This window comes from Sipha flava, unplaced genomic scaffold, assembly GCF_003268045.1.
Source record: "Sipha flava isolate LNK unplaced genomic scaffold, YSA_version1 32_pilon_pilon, whole genome shotgun sequence".
Lineage (NCBI taxonomy): Eukaryota > Metazoa > Arthropoda > Insecta > Hemiptera > Aphididae > Sipha > Sipha flava.
Genome location: NW_020273018.1, coordinates 3,131,111 through 3,153,974, shown reverse-complemented (window position 1 = coordinate 3,153,974; position 22,864 = coordinate 3,131,111). Strand labels below are relative to the sequence as shown.

Here is a 22,864-nt window from a genome sequence, read left to right as displayed (position 1 = left end):
TATTGTTTATTATTTGTTATAGATATCTGTGTTAATCATTAGATATATTTAATTATATTGTAGATGCATTTAGGTGGTGGGGGGGACAAAGTCCCCCACGGTTTTTTTTAGATTAATTTGCTTTGGAACGCTAATTGTTCAGCTACATTTAGAGTCCACCTTTATTTTTTTTTCCAATTCAACCACTGACTCTAGTTAAATTTATTTAGTGCAAAAACATCACAAATTGAAATAAGGCAGTCTTGAATTTTTACCTTTTTGACTGAATGAATTAAAAAAGTAAACTACCATAAAATAAATATGGCTTTCTTGCTTTGAAAATTAGCTACAAATTTAATAATACAATACTGACACATAATTTTAGTGGCTATATGAAAAATTATATTAATAATAATAAATTAATATTATGCTTACATGTTTTAAGCCATAAAACATATAAATCTATATAAAAAATAAGTATAAGTATATTATTTTAGTTTTAATTATATGTGCTTATTAATTATGCTTATTTAAAAGTTGTTATTTGCATTTTGCAGCTCATATGTCATCTAAGGAAAGTTTGAAATATGTATGAAATAAATTAAAATCAGTTTTATTATAATACCACATTATTTATTAATTATTGCATTAAAACCAAAATAATTGTATTTGGTGATTGACCAAAATTTTATTGTTGATCATAAATATGATCAAATACACCATGAATGTTAACAGCATGATTGTCATCATCGAGCCCTTCTCGGATTCCATTTACTTCATGGAGTGAAGGCTTTTGGAGTTGATTTTTTTCAATTCTTTTTTTCTTTGTTGAATACAATTTGTGTTGAAGATCAATATTTTTTCTAATATTTATTTTTTCTTCAGTCTTATAATGGATTCTATCAGTTTTATTCAAAGTTTTTAATATATCATACATTTTCTTTTCAACTAAATTTGCGTCTTCTTTACTAATCTGTCTTGCAACACACAGTTTTTAGATGAGTCCTAGTTTTGAAATAATATTTCCATTTGTTTCAGGTTTGCATTCTTGAGAGACTTGTATAAATGACAGTAAATCTTCTTTCTCTTCTCTAATATTATCTTCTAAATGTATTTTATTATCATTCTTCTTGTTATTATTAACATTAGTTTCATCGTTATTATTACTAATATTATTATTGCATATACTGCCGACTACTTTATAAAATTCTAGTGCACAAGAATGTATGTGTTTACAGATATTCATTTTTATAATATTATCTGTGCAAATACATATGAAAGTATGTACACAAATTCTACATACTGGACATTTCAAGCAAGAACTATTACAAATCCCTCCAACTTTAGCAACATAATATTCTTGAGATTTATCCGATACTGATTTAACAATCCATAATTTTTTATTTTCAAGAACTCAAATTGAACTTGTTGTAATTGATTCACCTCGCGTATGACTTTCACAAATTTTTTTCTCTTTAGATGTCATAACATTTTTCGATATTTTAATTAATCTTTTAAGGATTATGTCTCTATTTATCTTCATAACAGAATTTATTATCTTATCCAAACGTTGACATTTTTTCCCTTCTAAATAATGCTTTAAAACTTTATGAAAAGATTCAAGATACATATTTGTGTTGATACCTTTTTTTAATCGATAGCAGTAAGCCCAAACTTCAGATCGTTTTGAGTAACTGTCTTTAAAATATATTCCAAATGCATGAGTATCTTCATCCTTTAATAAGTCATTTATAACTTGATCTTGACATGTTTTAAATTCATCAACTGATGTTATTTGTAATAAAACCCGCAATGTCTTATATACGAGGAATTTTTTTTCGGCCCTCCTTTTAATTTTACACAAATGTTTTCGCCAGTTTCGGTCAACGTGCCATATACACAAAAGTCTGTGTGGAACATCTCCCATGACGATACTCCAAGCATTGTAATACGCAGGTGCATCATTACACATGAAAACTTCAGGTTCAATTACACCTACCTTTGATTTCATTTGGCTGAAGAATAATTTGAAAATCGTCTCATCAGCTCGATTAGAAAAGTAGTATGCAACAGGGCATCCAGTTCCATATTCGTTCACAGTCATGAATGTATGAAGTTGAAAATCATATGCATTGGTGCCATGCGTACCATCAATATATATTTTATCTGGACCAAATTTAATGATTTGCTGAGCCTAGAATTTACTCATTATCATAAGGGCAAAGTCTTTTACTTCTAAACAAGAATTATCATCATCATTAACATCTTGTGCTTTATAATAAATTATCGGTGAATCTTCCCCAAGATTTCTCATTTCATCAACCCATAACGACACGCTGACAGCATCATCTATGTGTCGTTTTGTAGAATATGTGATATTGAAGTCGCGTGAAATGTTACATAAATTGACGCTCTAGGAGGAACAACCGTTGCTGTGTCTCAGAAACTATTCCATCACGAATATCATCTAAAATATGGTCCCACGTGACCCCTTGTTGTAATTTGCCTAGTGATAAAAAAAAATTAATTAAAAATGAATCAAAAATAGTTTTAAAGAATATTATTTCGTCCCTCTCGTGTCGATTTATTTGTCAAGTAAGGAAAATTAAAAAGGTGATTTAAAAACCGGGAATGTTCAAGGAATTTGTTTCTTTAAATTTAAGAAATCGTATAATAGAAACAAACATTAATTGTAATACAATCAATATTACTAAAAACAACTAGGTACTTTTACATTTAAAGAATTTTATTTTATTAATTTAATACATTTTATTATTACTGTTAACATTTTATGTTAACATGTTTTTAAATTCATCAATATTTTGGTTGTATAAATAAATAAAAAGGTTGACGAAAAATATTGACAAAACGATAAATCATTTTAAATATGTATCTAAAAGTATAAAATGAAAGAAATATGCCCTAAAAACTAAAAATTAATATTAAATTAAATTTTAAATTTGGAGTTCCTGATTTGTACATTCCAGATTTGTGCAATTCAGGTTTGTACATTCCAAATTTTTAAATTCTAGGTTTATACAGATCCCCTTATTTTATTCAATTTTAAAACTCTCATTCTTACTTGCGATCATTGTTTTTGTTTCTTTATCCAATCGTATACGCCCAATATCATGTGCATGACCACAATGAGTACCTACTCCAAAACTTGACTTTTATAGTTGAGACTCTGTCAGATTCCAAAGTCGTAATCTCAATTTTTGATGGACAAGCTCTATTTATTTTATTTGTCCCCAGAGATTTAGTCATTCTTAAATCCTTTCCTTTCTTACGATAATGCCATTAACGATGACAGAAGATATGTTTTTTAGTACTACCATCGGGTAAATCTCTTTCAGCACTATCGAGTACATACATATTGACATTTGTAATTTTGAAACTTTGGTGCAACAAGTTCAATACTATGAAACTTCCTGAAGTGAGCACATAAGCTCTTTTTCAAACTAAATGATTTATTACATTCCTTACACTTTAAATTATTATCCATTTTAAACAAATTTTAAATGAATTTTAAACAAATTACTCAATACTTAGGTATATAATCAAAACTTTATAAATAATAAAATAATAATGATAATTCGCGGTAGCGCGTGAAAAAGGGGTTAAGTCAACATTTTGTGTAAAATGAGTTATTTACATCAAAAAATGCAGAAAAAAAAACTACGTACATTGTGTCAAAATATATGTCATTTTGCATTATTGAATGCGTTATTTCAATGTGCGTTTAGTGTTAACTCAATTACTATGTGCTACAAGAGTTATGTCACCAATAGGTACATATATCTTTTAACACCGAATTTTTTGTGGTGCACGAGGAGTTAAGTTTGGCATAAACCTTTATACACGGAATAATATTGATCACTGTTAAAGATAAGTCAGCTGTTTAAAATAATAATACCAATATTACAGCAAAATAATAATGTTAAGTGGTTACATTATGAAAAATCTTCTCCACATACTTTGTATTATAAGAATGAATTAAATAGTGAAACATAAAAAAATATTTTTAGAAGTAAAGCTCAGTAGAAAAGTAAAAAAACCTGTTTAACGTTTACATCTCAGAAATGCTTACAACGAATCTCTTCCGATTTCGGATGAGAAAAAAAAGATTTGATGGACATGCTACCTTATATATCTTCAGTCTACCAAGTAGTAGTAGTAAGTAGTAGTAGATAAGTAGTAGTCCATAGAATTTAGAACAAATTTAAATAACAACAGCAGAATAAAAACAACAAACATTTAGATTTAATATAAAATATATTAATTATAGCACCTTGTTTTATTAAAATAATTATTATTTATCATACAACTCGTACAAAAAGTTAGTTTTTAATAAAAATAGTCATTATTAACTACATAAATTAGTATAGGAAATGTTAAAGTTAAGTAATTCAACATAGATTAAATTTGATGAAACTAATTTTGTTTAATAAAAATAATAATTTAAAATTAATCAGCACAACAAAATCTAAAATTTAAACATAGAAAAATCATATAATAAAATATTATAACATTTGTAAGATCTAGTATATTTATTTGATTTCTAAAATAATAATAATAGTAAAATAGAGATCATTTGTAAAACAGGATGATACTATAAATTATGTTTTTATAACATAACTTAGACAAAACCATATTCTTTTGCTACCTCTACTGATAAAGGTACCAACCAGTAATCAGGTAATCTGTTATTATGCTCCTTTAAGTATTGATTCATCAACTCATCAGATACAGGATGATATTTACCATTTGGTAAATCAATATAAAACTTTACTTCACCATCATAATTTGATTTTGTTATAACTTTACATTTTACATTAACAGTTTTAGAATTATTCTGATCACTCTTAGACCCAAAGTTTTTTTTGGTAGAATTAAAATACACAGGCATTGTAGTTTGTTTCTTTACCACAGTGACTTGGATATCTTTAGGTAGATGAATATTAGCTGGTATTATAGAAATATTTGGTGAAAGCTTTGGTATATTAGATTTTGTAAGTGGTGCTTGGCGTTTAACATAATTGGTATTAGTAGTATAAGTGGTATTAGTTATTTGCTTTTTTCTGGAAATACAATTTTGTGATCTGTTAAAATTATTCCTTAATCTTGAAGGTTTATTAATATCTAAATTCTGAGTTTTCATAGAGCACCCAATAAACTGTATATCATCATCATCATCATCGCTAATAAGAATTTCTTCATCATCTTCAATTGAAATAACTTCATCATTTTTGTTAGATTCAACAGAATTGCTTATTGTAGAAATACCTTTTTCGTTATTCTTGCTAAGAATTTCACAACTGTACAAATTATCATCATTTAATGTTATGATTTCTGCATCTTTTAAATCACCAATATTAATTTTTTTAGTATCTGTTTCTTCTTTATTCGTACTGCTATCTATTTTACGTTTTTGTTTATTGCTAGCAAGTATTTGATTATTTTTTTCTTTCTCGCTGTCAATTAGTAAAATAACTTCATTACTCGAAACATCATTTTGATCATTTTCAACAATATGATTTGGCTTATTGCTTACAATTATTTGATTATCTTCTTCTTTCTTACTATCAATTAGTAAAATAACTTCATCACTCGACACATCATTTTTATAATTTTCAACAATATGATTTGACTTATTGCTGTCAAATATTTCTTTATCTTCTTCGTCCTCACTGTCAATTAATAATATATCGTTCATATTCTTTTCATTAACCATGTTATTTGAACTAAAATAATCACATTTTTTATTTACTAACTTTTTTTTAACTGAATTTAGATTTTTTTGGAGTTCAGTAGGTTCAACTTTTTCGTTGATGTTTGACAATTTCTTTTCTTTTATTAATTTTCTTTCGAGTTCTTCAAGTTTAGTCGCTTGTTTAGTTATATTAGTCTTAATCTGATTTATAAGACCCCATTCGTCCTCAGAGTCACTATAGTCATTATAAGATTCATTTGTTTCACTACATTCTTCATCAATTTTACTTTCATATTCATCAGAATAAAGTATAAAATTATTACTATTATATTTTGGTTGAACAATAGATCTTTTTCGTTTCTCCGAAATGATTTCTTTATTGACAACTAAAATTTAAATGTCAAAATGTCATGTTATATTAAAAAAACTTATACATACAATGCATGCAGTAGTGTTTTTAAAACAAAAAGTATGCATAAAAAAAAAAACTTTGTTGATAATTTTAATTATTAAATAATATTGATTTTATCAATCTATAGTTATATAGTAATACTTAATTTACTTTAAAAGTTTTATATCCCAATAGTATAATGGAATTAAATGTTAACCAAACATATTTTTCCATACATTTATTTATAGAATAAATTGGCTTAAAAAAACTAATAAAAATAAATAAACTATAATAATTACCTTGAGATATTGATTTTGATTCTTTTTTTTCCCAACTTATTGCTTTATTCTCATCATTTTCATATCTCTCTGAATAAGATTTCCATTCTTTATACAATTTTATTTTAGAGTTATTGTTTAAAACAATTAGATTACATTCTTCTGGTTCAATTTCTCTAATGAATTTTTCTAAAGCACTTATTAAGTTATTAGGGACAGATTTATTTTCAATATCAAGTTCATTTAAGAATGCTCTTAAACCTTGAACAGAATCGGCTATAATTTTAAAATATTTTCCATTTGGTTGTACTCGTAAATTAGAAAAAAAAATATTAGGAATACCTAAAAAAATTGAAGTAATTTAATTCAATATTTTAAATTATACGAAAAAAATTTATTACTAGATTTGGACAATAGTTCTTCATTCTTTGTGTCTTCTTTAATTTTTTCTGTTTGAAGAAATTCAAGATTTGGCTAAAAATAAATAAAATAATTTTAATTAATAATAATAACAATAAATAATTACTAAAGTCATTACTTGATCATATGGAATAAAATAATAATATATCCTCAAATCAGGCATTGATTTAAAATAAAAATATTCTTCGGTTTCCAAATCATTCTTCCATATTGTACATTGTCTTTCATTGCAATTTAATATAATATCATTGATGGTCTTATATTTATTCTGAAAAACAAAAATAATAGTTTGAATTATGACTATAGCTTCTAATATAAAATCATTATAACTCTAAAATCAAGGCCATATCTGGGAGTGTCCAGAGTGTCTGGATACCCCCGAAATTTCTTCAATATTTTAAAAATGTTTAAAATAATTATTTACTTTTAATACCAACATAAATATTTTCAGCCAAAAATGACTTAAGCTCCAATTAATCATTGACTGTTTTTAGATATTTTTATAGCGTCTAATAATAATAATCACAGACTTCTAACCAACGCGCGTAGTATATAGAAATCTGACGTGATAAGATGGCAAAGTAATTTTGTTTATTTAATTTTATTATATTTTAATAAAAAAAGACTAATAAGTCTTATTTTTAACCAAATATCATAAGTCATCTAAATTCAATATACATGTTTTGGATTACCCTTGAAAAAATTTCTAGATACGGCCTTGTCTAAAAGAAATAAATAACTTAATACAAATATAATTTAAAATCAATATTTTAAGGATTTTATATTTATTTAATAATTGATGAACTTACAGTAACATAATCACAGAGTCCTTTTACGAGCCAAACCTTAACCAAATATGATAGTTCACAATAATCGTTTACAATTAGAGGATTTTCATCACCTACAACAGCCCAAAAATCTGGATGGATACCCAGCAAATTCATAACCTAGAATATAATATATTTTTACTATTTGCATTACTACAAAAATTTACAACATAATATTTTAAAATAAAAGTATTTAAAAACTATTAATTTATAACATTTTTTAAATGAATAGTTCTTACATTTACTTTATTTCGTTCTTTTGCATGATATATTTTATACCATTCTGATAATCTGTTGCTAAGTTTTTCAGACCAAACTTTATAAGGCATAATTTGATCACTAGATTTTATATTTTTTTTAGTTGGCATTAATAAAAAAGACATGATTTTGCTCATAGTTGTTGATTCTTTAGGCATTACAAACATTCTTTCAATTATACCTTGATTTATTATGTCAATATCAAGTTCTTTAAATATAATTGCCAGAAAGTTACCTATTTCTGGTAACTAAAACATTATTTTTTAAATTAGTTCAGATTGACACAAAAATATAAGTTTAGCATATATTAAAAAAAAGTTTACCTCCCACATTGAACTAATATATTGATAATGATCAATAAAATAAATTTCTGTTTCCCAACCTGTTAGTTCTTCTAATACATGGGCATTATCTACACCATTAGTAGAACACAATATTTTATAATTTTCGTTTTTTAATCGTTCAGGGTGACAGTGTGCTACTGATTTCAATAATATCGAATCATAACAATCTAAAATACAACATTCCATAAGTTCTATGAATCAGTGGCGTATTTAGGAATTTTGCTAGGGGGGATGAAATATATAATAATACATCCTAACACCCATAAATTCGTACATAATATACATTTTTAAAATCCCTTAACTTGTTACCTATTGAGGTTAGTGTGGATCAAGGCAAAATAAGAATTAATCTTTATAATTACCTCATCATTTTCCAAACAAATTTTTTTATTTGTACTAAAATAAGAAAATAAAGTTTATTTTTGTTTTTGAGTATTACTCATATTGTCTTAAAACTTCACAGTTACAACTTACAAGACGCAAAAAATAAAGTCGAACAATAGTCAATTCGGCAGTAAGTCAGTACTCGGAATGGCGCGGCGTCGCTATCCGTCAACGTCCAACGACCGTACATATCTACTTTTAACGAATCACAATATCATACGATAAAATATATATATATATATAGCTATACATTAGCCATAAATCTACTAGTAACAAATTTTCTAAAAATAAACCCGCCCGGCCGCCTTATGGTTAATCCACGGTCCTCATGGTCATTTTGTTTTGTTTACCGATTGCTTATCGGGTTTATTATAAACACTCTTGCATGAAAAATAATTCGCAGAAACGTACAAAATACAGTACTCCATAATATAGGTATAGTTTTTGTTGCCTGATAGTCGTACATGCCGCCAACGATAAACGATTAGTGGCGATTAGTATATCAGACTATCAGAGCGGTACAATTACCACGACTAGAACATTTAGAAAACAGAAAACATACATGCTTGAAAGTAATATCATATTAAGAATATTAGAGAAAATGAGACAACTTATAGCTACCTAGGAAAAAAAAAAGGTCAAGGGGGGGGGATCTATCCCCCATACCCCCCCCCCCCGTAAATACGCCACTGCTATGAATTAATCAAAAGCAATAAAAATAATATTGTATACTACATACCTTTTGGGTACTGGACAATGGATATTGGTTTTTCATCTAAGTCAAGCAATTTGAAGGTAAGTTTAATATCAGCTAATGCTCTGTAATACCTAAAAGCAATGATAGAATAAGTAATTTGGATATAAACCCTAGAAAATAAAAGAAGTAATTACTCATTTAGGCAACTAATTTCTTTTTCTAATAGTTCTTCAAGTTCTAATGATTTAATTGTATGATCACTTTCAGTACCATAAAACTTGTAACAATTTAAAAACACAAGTCTTATATCTTTAACTACATCAGTTATTGAACAGTACTTTTTATCTTGAAAATATTTTTCAACTTAAAAATAAAAATAAAATAATTAAATAGCAAATAAATATTTTTGATAAAATATAATAAACTTACTGGTTATAAAATCTATATGATCATCTAGGTTTTTTTTGTAATCAATATCTATAGATTTACTTGATAAATCTTTTAAAATTGGTGGAGCTTTCAAATATAATTCTTTAAATATTCTAAAAACCCAAAAAAATAAAACATGTTTTTAATATATTAATAAAATCTAAATATGCCATTTATTAACATCAATAATATTAATAACACATATAGTTAAAAATAAATTACTGAATAAATTAATAAAACAACACAATAATGGAGTGAGATTCAATAACTACCTACAAATATTTTCTCGATATGCTCAAATTCTACTATGAATTTTAAATCACTTTAGTTTTTATATTTTTCTAAAATCAACATTATCAAATTATCATTGTGTTAGTGTATGTGATCGTTAACAAAACTTAACTCTATTTTTCAAAGTATTGTTATTTATTCAATTATGATTAAGAGAATGAAAATGTATAAACTTTAGTTGTTATACTTAGTTCTATTAAATCTGTTCAACAATATTTCAAGATTAAGATAAGAATAACATAATTTTAATTTAATTTAGGAAAATAATTTCTATAATTTTTATATTAGCGTGGTTGCGTTGGGTCTCTATTTTAAAAATATATTTCAGGGACCAGTGACAACCGGGTATCCGGGTGGTCCAAACCAACACTGGATTATAACATAGAATATACAACAGTTGAAGTCAACATAATGTCAGGTTACTCAGAGCAATCTAAATAAGAGACCATATTTACAAAAAAATTTATAAATTATAACACTTCACATGAAAAACAATTCTAAGTAAAACTTTTTATTATAAATTAAAATAATATAATAACTTCAGTAAAATAAATCTAATTTTCCTGTGTGGTTTTCAAAGGAATTGATTGATATTGTGTTTCAAAAAAGAAAAGCTCATGCCACTTAACACATAACCTACTTGACTATCATAAATTTTCTCTACTGCATGCACAATATAAGTTTATGTTTAAACAATGTTATAGGAATTTTATTGAACGAACTAAATTAAACTTTTATTCAAATCCGATTAATTTTTGGAATTTTGCTAAAAAGAATTAGTCTACCCAAGTTATCCCTAAAGTAGTTAATCTGAATGAGAATACCAGTTCTAATGATAAAGAGCCTGCTAATCTGTTTTTAAAACATTTTAGTTCTGTTTATACTCAGTCCAGATCGATTAAGAATCCGTTTCTCCTTACCTGTACCATGACTGTCCAAGTAACTGTTACATTGATGTCAGTGATGTTGAATAAGTACTTACTAAATTACATAATAAAAATCAGAAGGACCTGATGGTATTTCTGGTTTATTTTTGTAAATGATACGTTCATCAATATATTATTCATCATGGATTATTTTTCAAAAATCACCGAATGATTGTTTTAACCCGGATTTATTAAACTTAGTGCTGTTACACCAATATTTAAGTTTGGTGATATTAACAACGTTATAAACCTATATCAATATCAAGTCACATTGCAAAGGTATATGATTCTTTAGTCTCACGTTCCATTTCGCCCAGGGACTGGAACCGTACCTAAAAGAACCAGTTTTGGAACCGGAACCCTTTGAATATTGAGAACCGGAACCTCACCAAAACCTTAATTAAAATTAATTTTATAACTAGAACCTCACCGGAACCGATAATTTTTTGTAAAGGTTATTTACGGTTAATTTCGGTATTGTTATAATTGCATTATTTTTATTTATATCTATCATTAATAGGTAATAAGATCTAAACAAATACGTAGATCTATTATTATTATTATCGGGATTCATAATATTCAAAAATAATCATGCAAATACTTACAGAGTTTAGATGTGTCATTAAACTAGTAAAGTATACAATAGTTCTATATAACAACTGATAATGTAAAGGTAGCTCCACACTATGCATATTTCGCGTTTCGTGTTTCTCGTTTCGTATTAAGGGCTTATTTGAGGGGGGGCATTCGCGCAACTAGGTCTAAAATATTTGGGGGGGGGGGGGTTGAAGCCCTACAAATAAATTTAGTCAATGTAAGCCATGGGGGGCTTCGCATTGCCGCAGCCATAGAACAATAATTATTAATTGAAATAAAAACAATCATAAAATACTATTACCATACTATATTATTAAAAATCATGTACCTACTTTTATGTAGTATGTTTTACATAAAATATGACATAATACCACCGCAATATTCCACTGTCGTCCGTCATATTTATTAGATAATAATATTATTATTAATTATGTTGGATTGTAGGAATTACAAAATAAACTATAATAATATTTTATATTTTTACAATTTACTTTTGAATGATTCTCTGCGTCATATATTCATATTATTTAGTATGTATCTCACTATCCCATGCTTAAATTATCATTAAATTTTAAATAATCAAAAAATTTGAGGGGGCAATAATACATTTTGAGGGGCTAAGCCTCCCTGAGTCCCCCCTTAGTTGCGCCAATGTTCACAACCAAATTTTTTCATACATTTCAACACTAGATATCCAGCGAAATATGTGGCCGAACCATCTTCTAATGTGACTGGTATTGTGTTAATATCCTCTGGAACTGATACATCTGTATCATATACACTGCATTCTGAATTGGTATCTGAAGATTGATCATTTTGATATTATTTATCTGTTCTCCCTCCATTAGAATTAACACTTGATCGTTTGTTTGATAATCGATATTTTCAATAATACTTTCAAAATTCGCCCCTATAGAAGTGAATAATGAAAATATACAAGTACTTCTAAATAACGTTCTAATCGTTCTAGCTGTAGGATTCTTATATATATTATAATATTCATATACTCATATTATTTAGTATGTATCTCATTATCCCATACTTAAATTATCATTAAATTTTAAATAATCAAAAAAATATGGGGGGCTATAATACATTTTAGGGGGGACTAAGCCCCTTAAGTCCCCCCTAGTTGCGCCGATGCCCCCCATTAAGGTCCGCTCAAACCGAAGCGGTAGCGGCAGCGAAATTTAATGTCCATACGTTTTAATATGAGCGCACTCGCTATCGCGAAATTAATACCGCGACGAAAATGTTACCGTAAGATTGAGTGCGATATTTTTATTTTTCGCTGCAGACACTATATCTTTCGCTTACCGCTGCGATAATCAGTTGTAAATTCCCAACTATGAGTTATCTACATTTTATTATTAATATATTATATCTATAGAAAGCTTATCATTACATTGTATGATATATTTTGACTTTATATTCAAACATATATCTATTCATCGTAATCGTACACCTTGCAGTTGAATCTAACGTCGTGGTGTTTGAATGAATGATTCTCTTGTTTAAAATTTATTATTTATAATAAAAATGACCAATAAAGTTGAACAATTAATAGCTATTGTTAAAGAATATCCCATCATATATAATATGACACTTCCAGACAGTGGCGCCGAACTCAATTTAAAATGGAGTGACAAACTAGTAAAAAATTACCAAACACCCACCCACCCAAAATCCAAAAATTAAATCTATACATTATACCTTATAATGACTCAACCTCAACATTATCATCAGGCATCAGTCACGTAATATAATTTAGTATTTGTACAATTATTCATAAATAATAGGGTATGGCATAGTTCACATCCAGTAAAAATTTATTTTTGATATTAGATATGTTTTTTTTAGAGTACTACAAAATCCATTTTTTGTTATCAAAAAAATATTAATACCTATGAAAATGTTTGTACATTTTGTTCTTATATATTTTCGTAAGTGTAACAAAAACTCTTGTATTAATGTATTTGGATCGCTTTTCTCTGTTAATTTCTAATTTAATTTTGGCTAAACTAGTTTTCTTGTATACATTTTTTTTACATATTGATTTTTATAAATCAAAACTATATACATATGAAGTATAAATAATAAATACAGTAAGGAACTGAGGAAAATTCATGATTTTTTTCTGTAGAATGAAAAAATATAGGTAGATATAATATGTAATGATATAATTAATATAATTAATATAATTTAATAAATAAATATATTTTATAAGTTAACAATAAGTAACTATAATGTAACAAATAATTACTAACTTAATCAATTAATGAAGTAATTTACGAAGTACATTGCAGAGAAAACATCTTTTAAGCCAGTAATATGACATACATTAAAAATTGTTTGTATTGGTGTCAAATCTTCATATTTTTCAGGATCAGAAGGTCCAAATTCAGATTCCTCAAAATCTTGATCATCATCGGTATCTTCAAGAAAAATATTATCTGATACATTGTGAATTCTTTTTGAAAGTTTTATGAATTTTTCAAAATTAAAATATGCATTTGCAAATTGAACATATTCCCGTCTTAGATCTATGGCAGACACAAATTTTCCATATATATATATTCAAATCCTTGGAATGCATCCACAGGCAGGTTTGAAGCATTATTTAATACATCCTTTAAATGTTTTTGTTGAAAAAGAGAAATATCTTTAAGTAATGGAGTTGAACTTTCATTGAATCGTTCCTGTATCTGTATAGAAACAACAACCGATATAACATAATATGATTTTATTTTAAAATTTTAAACTGGATCAGCAAATTCTTCATCAAATGCAATTTCACCAGGCATTTTTATTAATGCGTCTTACTCTAGAATGAACTAAAGGTGAAAACAAAAGATTATCGTTTTTTGATTCAATAAATTTGTCTTTTTCTAAAACAATTAATTCAAATTTACTGTAATTTCTCAGTTCTTTAATATTAAATAACACTTTTTCAATAGCACCTATTAAATCTATGTTTTTACTCTGTAAATTTCTTATTACAGTTTGGGCTCGACCTGTGCTGACGCATATCGCTTGCTAGCTATCTTATCAGCGGTGCAATTACATAGCTTATATATTTATTTTAATATAATACACGACAATGTCGTCTTCTTCGGGAGGCGGCAATAACGAACTTCCAGATCGCAAAACCACCAACCTCAAGGTAACCACAACGAGGAAACAACCTGTTCTGCATGAATTCTCTATTTATTCGAAAAAGGGTAAGAACAATAAGTCAAATAAGACAATTCAAATCCAGTTTCTCCTAAATCGATACGCAATTAATTCTATTGACAATAATCATTCTACCTCGTATGGTCATGGCAATGATAGTTCAGGTATATCAATTGTAAATAATTCGATCACCGATGCCAATTTATTCTCTTTCTCGGATTCCTATCAGAGCCCGCTATACGAAATAATTGACGTTATCGACAAAAATTTGCAGCCGGGCAAATTGCACCCTATGAAGATAGGCAAACTTATACACGGAAAGGTTACTGGTGTTACGGAAATCAAAGCTTTAGGCGCAAGAGTAAGACTGACATTCGACAGCGTCACTAACGCCAACACTTGTCTCTCAGAAAACCCACTTAAGAGTAATGGCTTAACTAATTTTATTCCTTCAACATTGGTTTACAGTCTAGATGTTATTCGACTAGACCAGCTGATATCAGAATCGGACTTCTTTGATGGTCTAGATCCAGACCACTGCGTTGCATCCTTTAGTCGCATTATTCCACATCAAGCTAATGATAGCATGCGTACCTTCTTCAACTTGGTAGAATTAAAATTCTTATCACCTTCTATACCTGATTTTATTTCAATTTACAAAGTACGCATCAAGGTTTCCCCCAGTATAAGATCACCGGTTCAATGCTCCAATTGTTTAAGATTTGGCCACACAGGACAATACTGCCAAAGCAAACCTCGGTGTTTACATTGTTCTGAAGCCAATCACAACCTCTTATCGTGCCCCACGGCTACCACCACGGACCCAATCTGCTTCTACTGCAAGGGCAGTCACATTTCATCAGACAGAAACTGCCCAGAGTGGATCAAACAGAAGAAAATCAAAAAAATTATGGCTGTCGAAAATTTAACCTTCCCAGAAGCTGTTTAATTCAACAACAATAATTTTGTAAGTAAAGCTCACACTTTTTCTCAAGTTGTCTCTCATGATCGCCCTACACCAAATGTCTCTTCCGGTACTAATGCACCCACAATAATTCCTTGCAATCTCACTAGTAATTCCCCCTCATTTCTAGATTTAAATTATAACAATAATTTAATAAACCATCAAAAAAGAAAGAGAAAAAATAACAACAATCAAAGATCTTCAGCCTTACCTCGGCTCCCAATCGCTATCTCCTCCCCATTAACTCCTAATGGTAATTTCCTAGCTTACGTTGAATCCCAAAATAACGGTGACTCTCCAGATCTCCTAGTGAGCTCAGCTCCTGCGCCCCTCCTATCAGAGGTGGTTAAGGCCTTGTCAAGTCTCATTACTAATATCATTGATTATAGAATAGATAGATAGTCAACGCAATGTTAATATTTGGCGACTACTCGTAAGATGCAACCGCTATGGAGCGCTGGCGTCGCTGTGATGCAAGGAGGTGGTACCTCTCTCATAGGTAGATGAACGACGAACGCGGTGGGAGCTAGATGCAAGGTGGTGGTACCTCTATCATAGATAGTCATGAAGACGGGAAGTGGGTCGGCGAAAAATACCGTCTTTCTATTTATAGAATTATTTTTCATGTATAATGAAAAATTGAAGTACCATTATATTTATTCCCATTATAATCGATAAAATTAGTAATTATTATTTTATTATCATTATTTCGTTAATATTTTACGATTTACTCTGTGAACATTATTACAACATTATTAGCAACTTATTTTGTTATTTGTATATTATTTATCAAACACATATAAACTAATTTTTGGTTTTGGAGTTTTGGTGTAGGTACCTATAATAAACAATATAGGTAAATCTATATAAAAAACTATATCACTAAGTTCATGTTAAGTACTAATTAATTAATTATAAAAAATAAATAATACCTATTTAAAATTTGTTTTAAATATTTTTATTAAAGTATTTTAATAATGCTTTAATATATAACAAAAAACGTATTATTTATTACACTGGAGTAATAATAGTTGGATACTTTATTTTTTTTCTTGCTTAATTATCAAAACGTATAATTAGTATGGTCATTACACCAATAAATTTCCATAATACCTATGTATGATTATTTTCAAACAATCATTATATTTGGTTTATCTCTACGTCTACAGAAAACTCAAGTTTGTTCTCAATTGAACAGGAAAACCTTCACAATAGGTGCATTTGTCAAGAGCATTTCCCCCCCGAGAGCTTTACAAATATATTTAATAAAATCCGTTTAGTAAGCACTGCTATTCCATATAAATATAAATCTGACCAAAAACAACAACCATCTATATTATTAGGTTTTAACCAAAATGATGCATCTGAACAAGAATGTCTTACAATTTCAACTCCAGTAAATACTTATACACACACAAAATCAGACATGGTAGAGTTAGTTTTTTCTAGCCCCTCTTCATCGTTATCTACTCCTAATAAAACTAAAATTACAGATATAATACAAATGCCAGACTCAAATTTAAAAAGGAAATGTGATTTGTTAGAAAAAGATACTCCTAGAAAATTAATTTTAAAACAAAAATTAAAACAAAAAAATAAAATTATTCATAATAAATTCACACATATTTCAAAATTAAAAAAAGAGGTAGATGTTTTAATCGCTATAATAATTTAAAAAATTCAATAAATTTACATAAATTTTCATCAATTAACTCCAAAGCAATTGTGACTATGCAATTAAAAGATAGACAACGTCCATGGACATTAAATGAAAAAAAATTTGGCTTTAAATTTATATTATAAATCACCCAGTACATATACATTTTTACGTTCCCAAAAAGTAAATTTACCAGGACTTTCAACAATTCGTCTTTGAATAGGTCAATCAAAATTCTTACCAGGTTTTAATCAAATATTTTTCAGTCATCTTAAAAAAAAAAATTGAATCAACTAATTATAAAGAAAAAGTATGCACTGTTTGTTTCGATGAGATGTATATAAAAGAATTTATAGAATATTCCAAAGAATTTGATTTCATTGAAGGTTTTGAAGACTAGGTCAATATGGCAGGACAAATAAAAGTGCTAACTGTGTTCTGGTGTTTATGGCTCGAGGTATTTATTCACCGTGGAAATTTCCAGTCGCCTTTTTTCTTTCTCATTCTGGTGTTGACAAAATCAATTTCAAAAATTTAATAATTGACGTCCTTAAAAATTTATTTGAAGTAGGATTGTGTCCAAAAGTTGTTGTTTGCGATCAAGGCACAAATAATCAAAGTACTTTAAAATCATTAAATATTTCAGAAGATAGCCCATATTTTTATGTTGATAATAATAAAATATTTTCTATATTTGACGTTCCACATTTAATTAAAAGTGTAAGAAATAATTTAATTGAAGCCTGTTTTATTAAAGGTGATATTATAATCTCATTTGATGACATAAAAAAATCTTATGAGTGAGACATAAAAAAATCATAAAAGTAGGTCTCTCATTAAAATAACAGATGCTCATATTTATCCAAATTCTTTTCAAAAAATGCGTGTTAAATTAGCCACACAATTACTAAGCAATTCAATGTCAGCAACAATCCGAACTTGCATACAAACAGGACAACTTCTAAATAGCACTGCTTCAAACACGGCAGATTTTATTAAGTTCATTAATAATTTATTTGATTGTTTAAATAGCCGGTCTTTATATAGCCATAATCTACTCGTATATCTCTGCGCATTAACTGATTCAGGTACTGTAAAACATTTTTTATTAGAAGCTTCGCAATACTTCACAGATTTACATAAATTAAAAAACTGAAAATTAACACAACCCTATTTTAAAGGTTTTAAGCAGACCATGGTGTATTGCAATTTTTTGAAGAAGAAAAATCTAATGCTATAGTATTTTTAATGACCAACCGTTTGAATCAGGATGTATTAGAAAATCTTTTTAGTATTTTTCGACAAAAGGGTGGTTATAACAAGAATCCAACAGCCAGAGCGATTAGGATTTCGATAAGAAGTAATTGTATTTTTTCTTTATGCACATCTACTAGAACAAATTGTGAGAAACTGTTGAAAAACTGAGTAATTTCGGTAAAATCTGTAAAATTCCGCCGTAAACGGATTTAATCATATCATTTAAAATAGTAAATCATTAGGTACAAGTGCTAGGAATTAAATATCAATAAAATGTATAAATAACTCTGACCACAATGGCGCAATGCAATACTGAGTTATGAGCACCCGTAGCCCGCCCCGCCCAGTGCGGCAGCCCTCGACGCTCGTTCTGTATTTATCTATACAGATTGTAAAATAATTATTTTTTCTATTATAGAACGCATTCTATCGGCAGCTAGAACAAACATAATTATAGTAGCCTAATATCTCTATACCATGGACTATCTATCTATTCTATAATCAATGCTAATATTATTTCTAACAATCAGGAGCATATATCTCCTGAAACTCTATCTAATTTAATCGAGTCATCTCTTGTCAATATCCTATGCAATCCGATCTTAGGATCGGATTCCTAGTTATTTCCTATCCTCATGTCTAGTATCAACGATTCATCCAACATTCTTCTTACTATCCTTCAATGGAATACCAGGAGCCTTTCTGCACGTCTAATAGATATTCCGCATATATTTTCATCTAACTCAGTTTCAGTTTCCCTCTTTTCAGAGACATGGCTTCTTCCTCATAGACGAATTAACATTCTTGGTTATCGTCTAGTTAGCGACGATAGACCTGATGGCTATGGTGGCGCCGCCATTGCTATTAAAAATTCCATCAAGTTTCGAGTGCTTGACATCAAACCTGTATTATATCAGCTACTTGCTAGTTATAACATTAACCTAGTGGGAGTGAAAATCCTACGTAACAATAACCCGGGATTGGAATTCTGGTCTTGTTATATTTATTAATATTGTTATATTTATATATATTGATTCCTCTTTCAACCGACAATGCTAATATAATCAAACATACGTTAAATTTTATTCTGCAATCAGGCTTCCGAGTTTAAGAATGTGAGCTTTACAAACCTTAATTTATTTCAGATTCATGTACATAATTGTCAAGATATCATAATGTAACGTTAAAATCTCATTAAAAAAAAAAAAAAAATTTCTTATTACATATAATTTTATATAAATATAGTTTTTTAACAGCGAAACTTGTGTAATTTTACAAATAGATATAACTATTTAATATGAACTCAGTTGAATTTTAAGTATACTTTATTTCATAATATTCAATACATAAGTTCAACAAGACGATCTATAAATTTTTTATATTTATCATTCATCAAATAATAAATAATAATGAATATAGGCTGTAAAAATTACGGTGTTGCGCTGGTGGCCGACGTCGACACAAGTTATTTTTGATTTTGGTCAAAATAATAATTAAAAGATGGGGAAAACATGCACAATTTAATTATTAATTAATATAATATATTATGTTGTATTTATTATTTTGTTAATGATTGAAAATGGGTGTTGCTTAGTTTTTCCAACGGAATGTTTGATTTTAACAATGCTTTGCATAAAACTTTGTTAAAATCAGATTTTCGTGATGATAGAGTTGTAATAAGCGGTTACGTTGTACTATTTTTTTTTAGCTTGACGATTAGCAATTCCAGCATGTTTCTCAGTTTTTAAATGCTGAGTTACGTAAAAACGTTTGTCACTGTTCACCTTTATTTCGCACATTTTACAAAATAAAACAACTCCATCGGATGCAAATATTTGTTCACTAAATTCGGCCACTTAACTGTATATTCTATTAACTAAGACAAAAAAAATAAAATAAACTATAAATTCGATTCGTCTCGACTTTTGGCATTTTAAAATTAATAGAAACCGATAAAAAAAAAAAAACCACACGACTAAACCTTGTGCTCGGACTCTCAGACCGTTTTTGTATCGTGCTGTCACGACAATCGCGACAGTCATTAAATCATACTATGAATACTTGGAATTACCTACTAAATGCTTCCCCAAACAATAGTTCTTCGGATCTGTCATCAGAGTATTCAAGAATATAAGGATTGTCAATTACTCAAGGTTTTAATTTAATTTAGCTAGAAGTATTACCAGCTTATCGCCTATCGGGATGTAAAGTAAGTAGTAGTAAGTAGTAACTGCACAATATTAAATTATTAGAGTACGACCTATAATTTCAAACAGGTTTTTATTTTATATTGGCGACGTTTTTATAAAGACATATTTATTAACAAATATATTATGAAATATACTCAAAGCCCGAAATTTTCATGAAACGTTAATAAAAAAAAATATATATGGCAAGTAAAATGCAATTTTATTCAAAAATATGCACATTTACGTAAAAAACCTCAAAATATGCGAAAATATGCAAACTAAAATTTCATTTTTGAACTCATCCGATGGTGATTCAAATTTGTAGTTCATCCACTAACTTTTTGATGCACTCATTAAAAACATGCAAATGCATGAACTTCCGGGCCCTATTTATTACCTGTAAATTATATTACATTTTCATATTTGGATACTTGGTTAATATTGAACGCAACTGATCTATTGATATTGATCGTAACAAAACGCAAGCAATTATTAAAAATAACATTAAAAAATAAGCTCAAAAGGGTGGTTTGAACTCCCATAACCCCCTCCCCCTCGTGGATGCGCCACTGATATCGATAATAGTGAATAGCTTAACTTATTTAATGTCAAAACTGAGTATACACAGGTAAATTTAGTAGTTAATATTAAAATTAAATTATTTGTAATATTTTAATGTTTATTTTTAGTCGCGATTTAAATGTACCCAAATTATATTTATTCTTTGTTTGTTCCCCCTTAACTATGTCTTTTAGAGACCTACTAAAATAAAAACTAAAAAAAATAAATTAGAATACAACTATTACAATAATTCAAATGTACCTGGCCGGGTAATGCTGAGTGCCTGCTCATAAATGTTAATCTTCCTATCACTAACCATTATTAACTATAAAATTTACTTATTTTACTAGCTGCTGTATAGATTATGAATTATTTAAATAAATAAAAAAAAAATTATATCTTGAATTATATACAAACCTAATTTGAATAACTAGGACGATAATAACATATTTATTATAAAATGATTTATAAAATTTATAAATTTAGAATATTTAATATCCTTTTACTTATAATTTAAGAAAATTAAAAATTGAACTAAAATAATATATTTTATATTAATGTTAATTCTATTTGATACGTCAAACTTGCTATTTCATTAAAAACACTCATACAATAAGTAATAAACAAGATCAACTATGTCAAATTTAGGAAGTGCATAAATAAATGTAATGTTTGAAGTGCAGACCCCCTCTAAATTTACCTTTTCATATAAAAAAGCTAAGATTAAAGCCCTTCTCTCCTAAACTTAAAAAACCAAGAAATTTTTATTTTTTTTTTATAATTTAATTTAACAGAAAAAATGTCGATAAAATATTGATAACAAAAAATACCTAACAAACAGTTGCAAAATTATAAGACAATATTAAATAAAATAAGTTTTCAAAACATTAATAATAAGTACAATGACAGTAATAGTGGTTATTAAAAATTACTAAAATTTTTAAAAACATTTTATAGTTTCTAAACAATAGATATATAGTTAACTAATTATTAAGAAAATTTAAAGCATTAGTTTTGAAATAGAAATGTGTAATAGAAATAATATTGGCTAAAATAAGAGTTTTAGGGAGGAATGAATTTGTACAAGTATTTGTTTTATAAAACGGAATGTAAAATAAATTTAAATTACGAGGAATAAGGAAATTAATTAGGGAAAATATCTCAAAAATGCATATTTCCCATTACTTATCATTCATCGTTTTCACTTACTTGTAAATTGTAGAAATCTCGTCATTTTTTTCTTTTACGCCATTCATATTCACCTAAAACAAATATGTATAATATTATATTATGGTACATTAAGAAATTGTGAGGGCTTTAATATTTACAATAATAATATATGTATATTAAGTTAAAAAGCTATAAAGAAAAAATGCAAACTTTAGGTTAACAACAACAACAACAAAAAACATTTAATACACTGAAGTATAATTACATTGAATATTATTTTAGTAAATACACCAACACACTATACATATTCATTATATAAAAGCTATTAGGCATGTTTATGTAATAACATATATATTGT

General features: G+C 27.8%; 2 protein-coding genes across 2 annotated transcripts in view; both read right to left on the bottom strand.

Moving 5' to 3' along the window:
- Positions 1–607: 607 nt before the first annotated feature.
- On the bottom strand, positions 608–3,216 carry LOC112687015. Its single transcript, XM_025559523.1, has 2 exons — positions 3,062–3,216; positions 608–2,485 (listed from the first exon to the last, which is right to left on the bottom strand). Exon 2 carries the CDS (start codon positions 2,081–2,083, stop codon positions 1,394–1,396), a length of 690 nt encoding a protein of 229 aa, XP_025415308.1. The 5' UTR covers positions 2,084–2,485; positions 3,062–3,216; the 3' UTR covers positions 608–1,393.
- A 1,298-nt stretch (positions 3,217–4,514) lies between these two features.
- The window catches only part of LOC112687013 (uncharacterized protein KIAA2026-like), a 34,161-nt gene continuing 15,811 nt past the window's right edge, over positions 4,515–22,864 (bottom strand). The window contains exons 3-13 of the mRNA XM_025559520.1: positions 22,546–22,598; positions 9,721–9,833; positions 9,486–9,654; positions 9,334–9,422; positions 8,190–8,377; positions 7,848–8,114; positions 7,591–7,728; positions 6,900–7,049; positions 6,763–6,835; positions 6,383–6,703; positions 4,515–6,078 (exon numbers count right to left, since the gene is read on the bottom strand). Of these exons, the coding sequence (XP_025415305.1) occupies positions 4,619–6,078; positions 6,383–6,703; positions 6,763–6,835; positions 6,900–7,049; positions 7,591–7,728; positions 7,848–8,114; positions 8,190–8,377; positions 9,334–9,422; positions 9,486–9,654; positions 9,721–9,833; positions 22,546–22,592 (3,015 nt within the window). The 5' untranslated portion in view covers positions 22,593–22,598 and the 3' untranslated portion in view covers positions 4,515–4,618. The remainder of the gene's footprint in view (positions 6,079–6,382; positions 6,704–6,762; positions 6,836–6,899; positions 7,050–7,590; positions 7,729–7,847; positions 8,115–8,189; positions 8,378–9,333; positions 9,423–9,485; positions 9,655–9,720; positions 9,834–22,545; positions 22,599–22,864) is intronic.

Coding starts and splice junctions, on each gene's coding strand:
- LOC112687015 (XM_025559523.1), bottom strand. CDS start 2,083: ATGACTGTGAACGAATATGGAACTGGATGCCCTGTTGCATACTACTTT.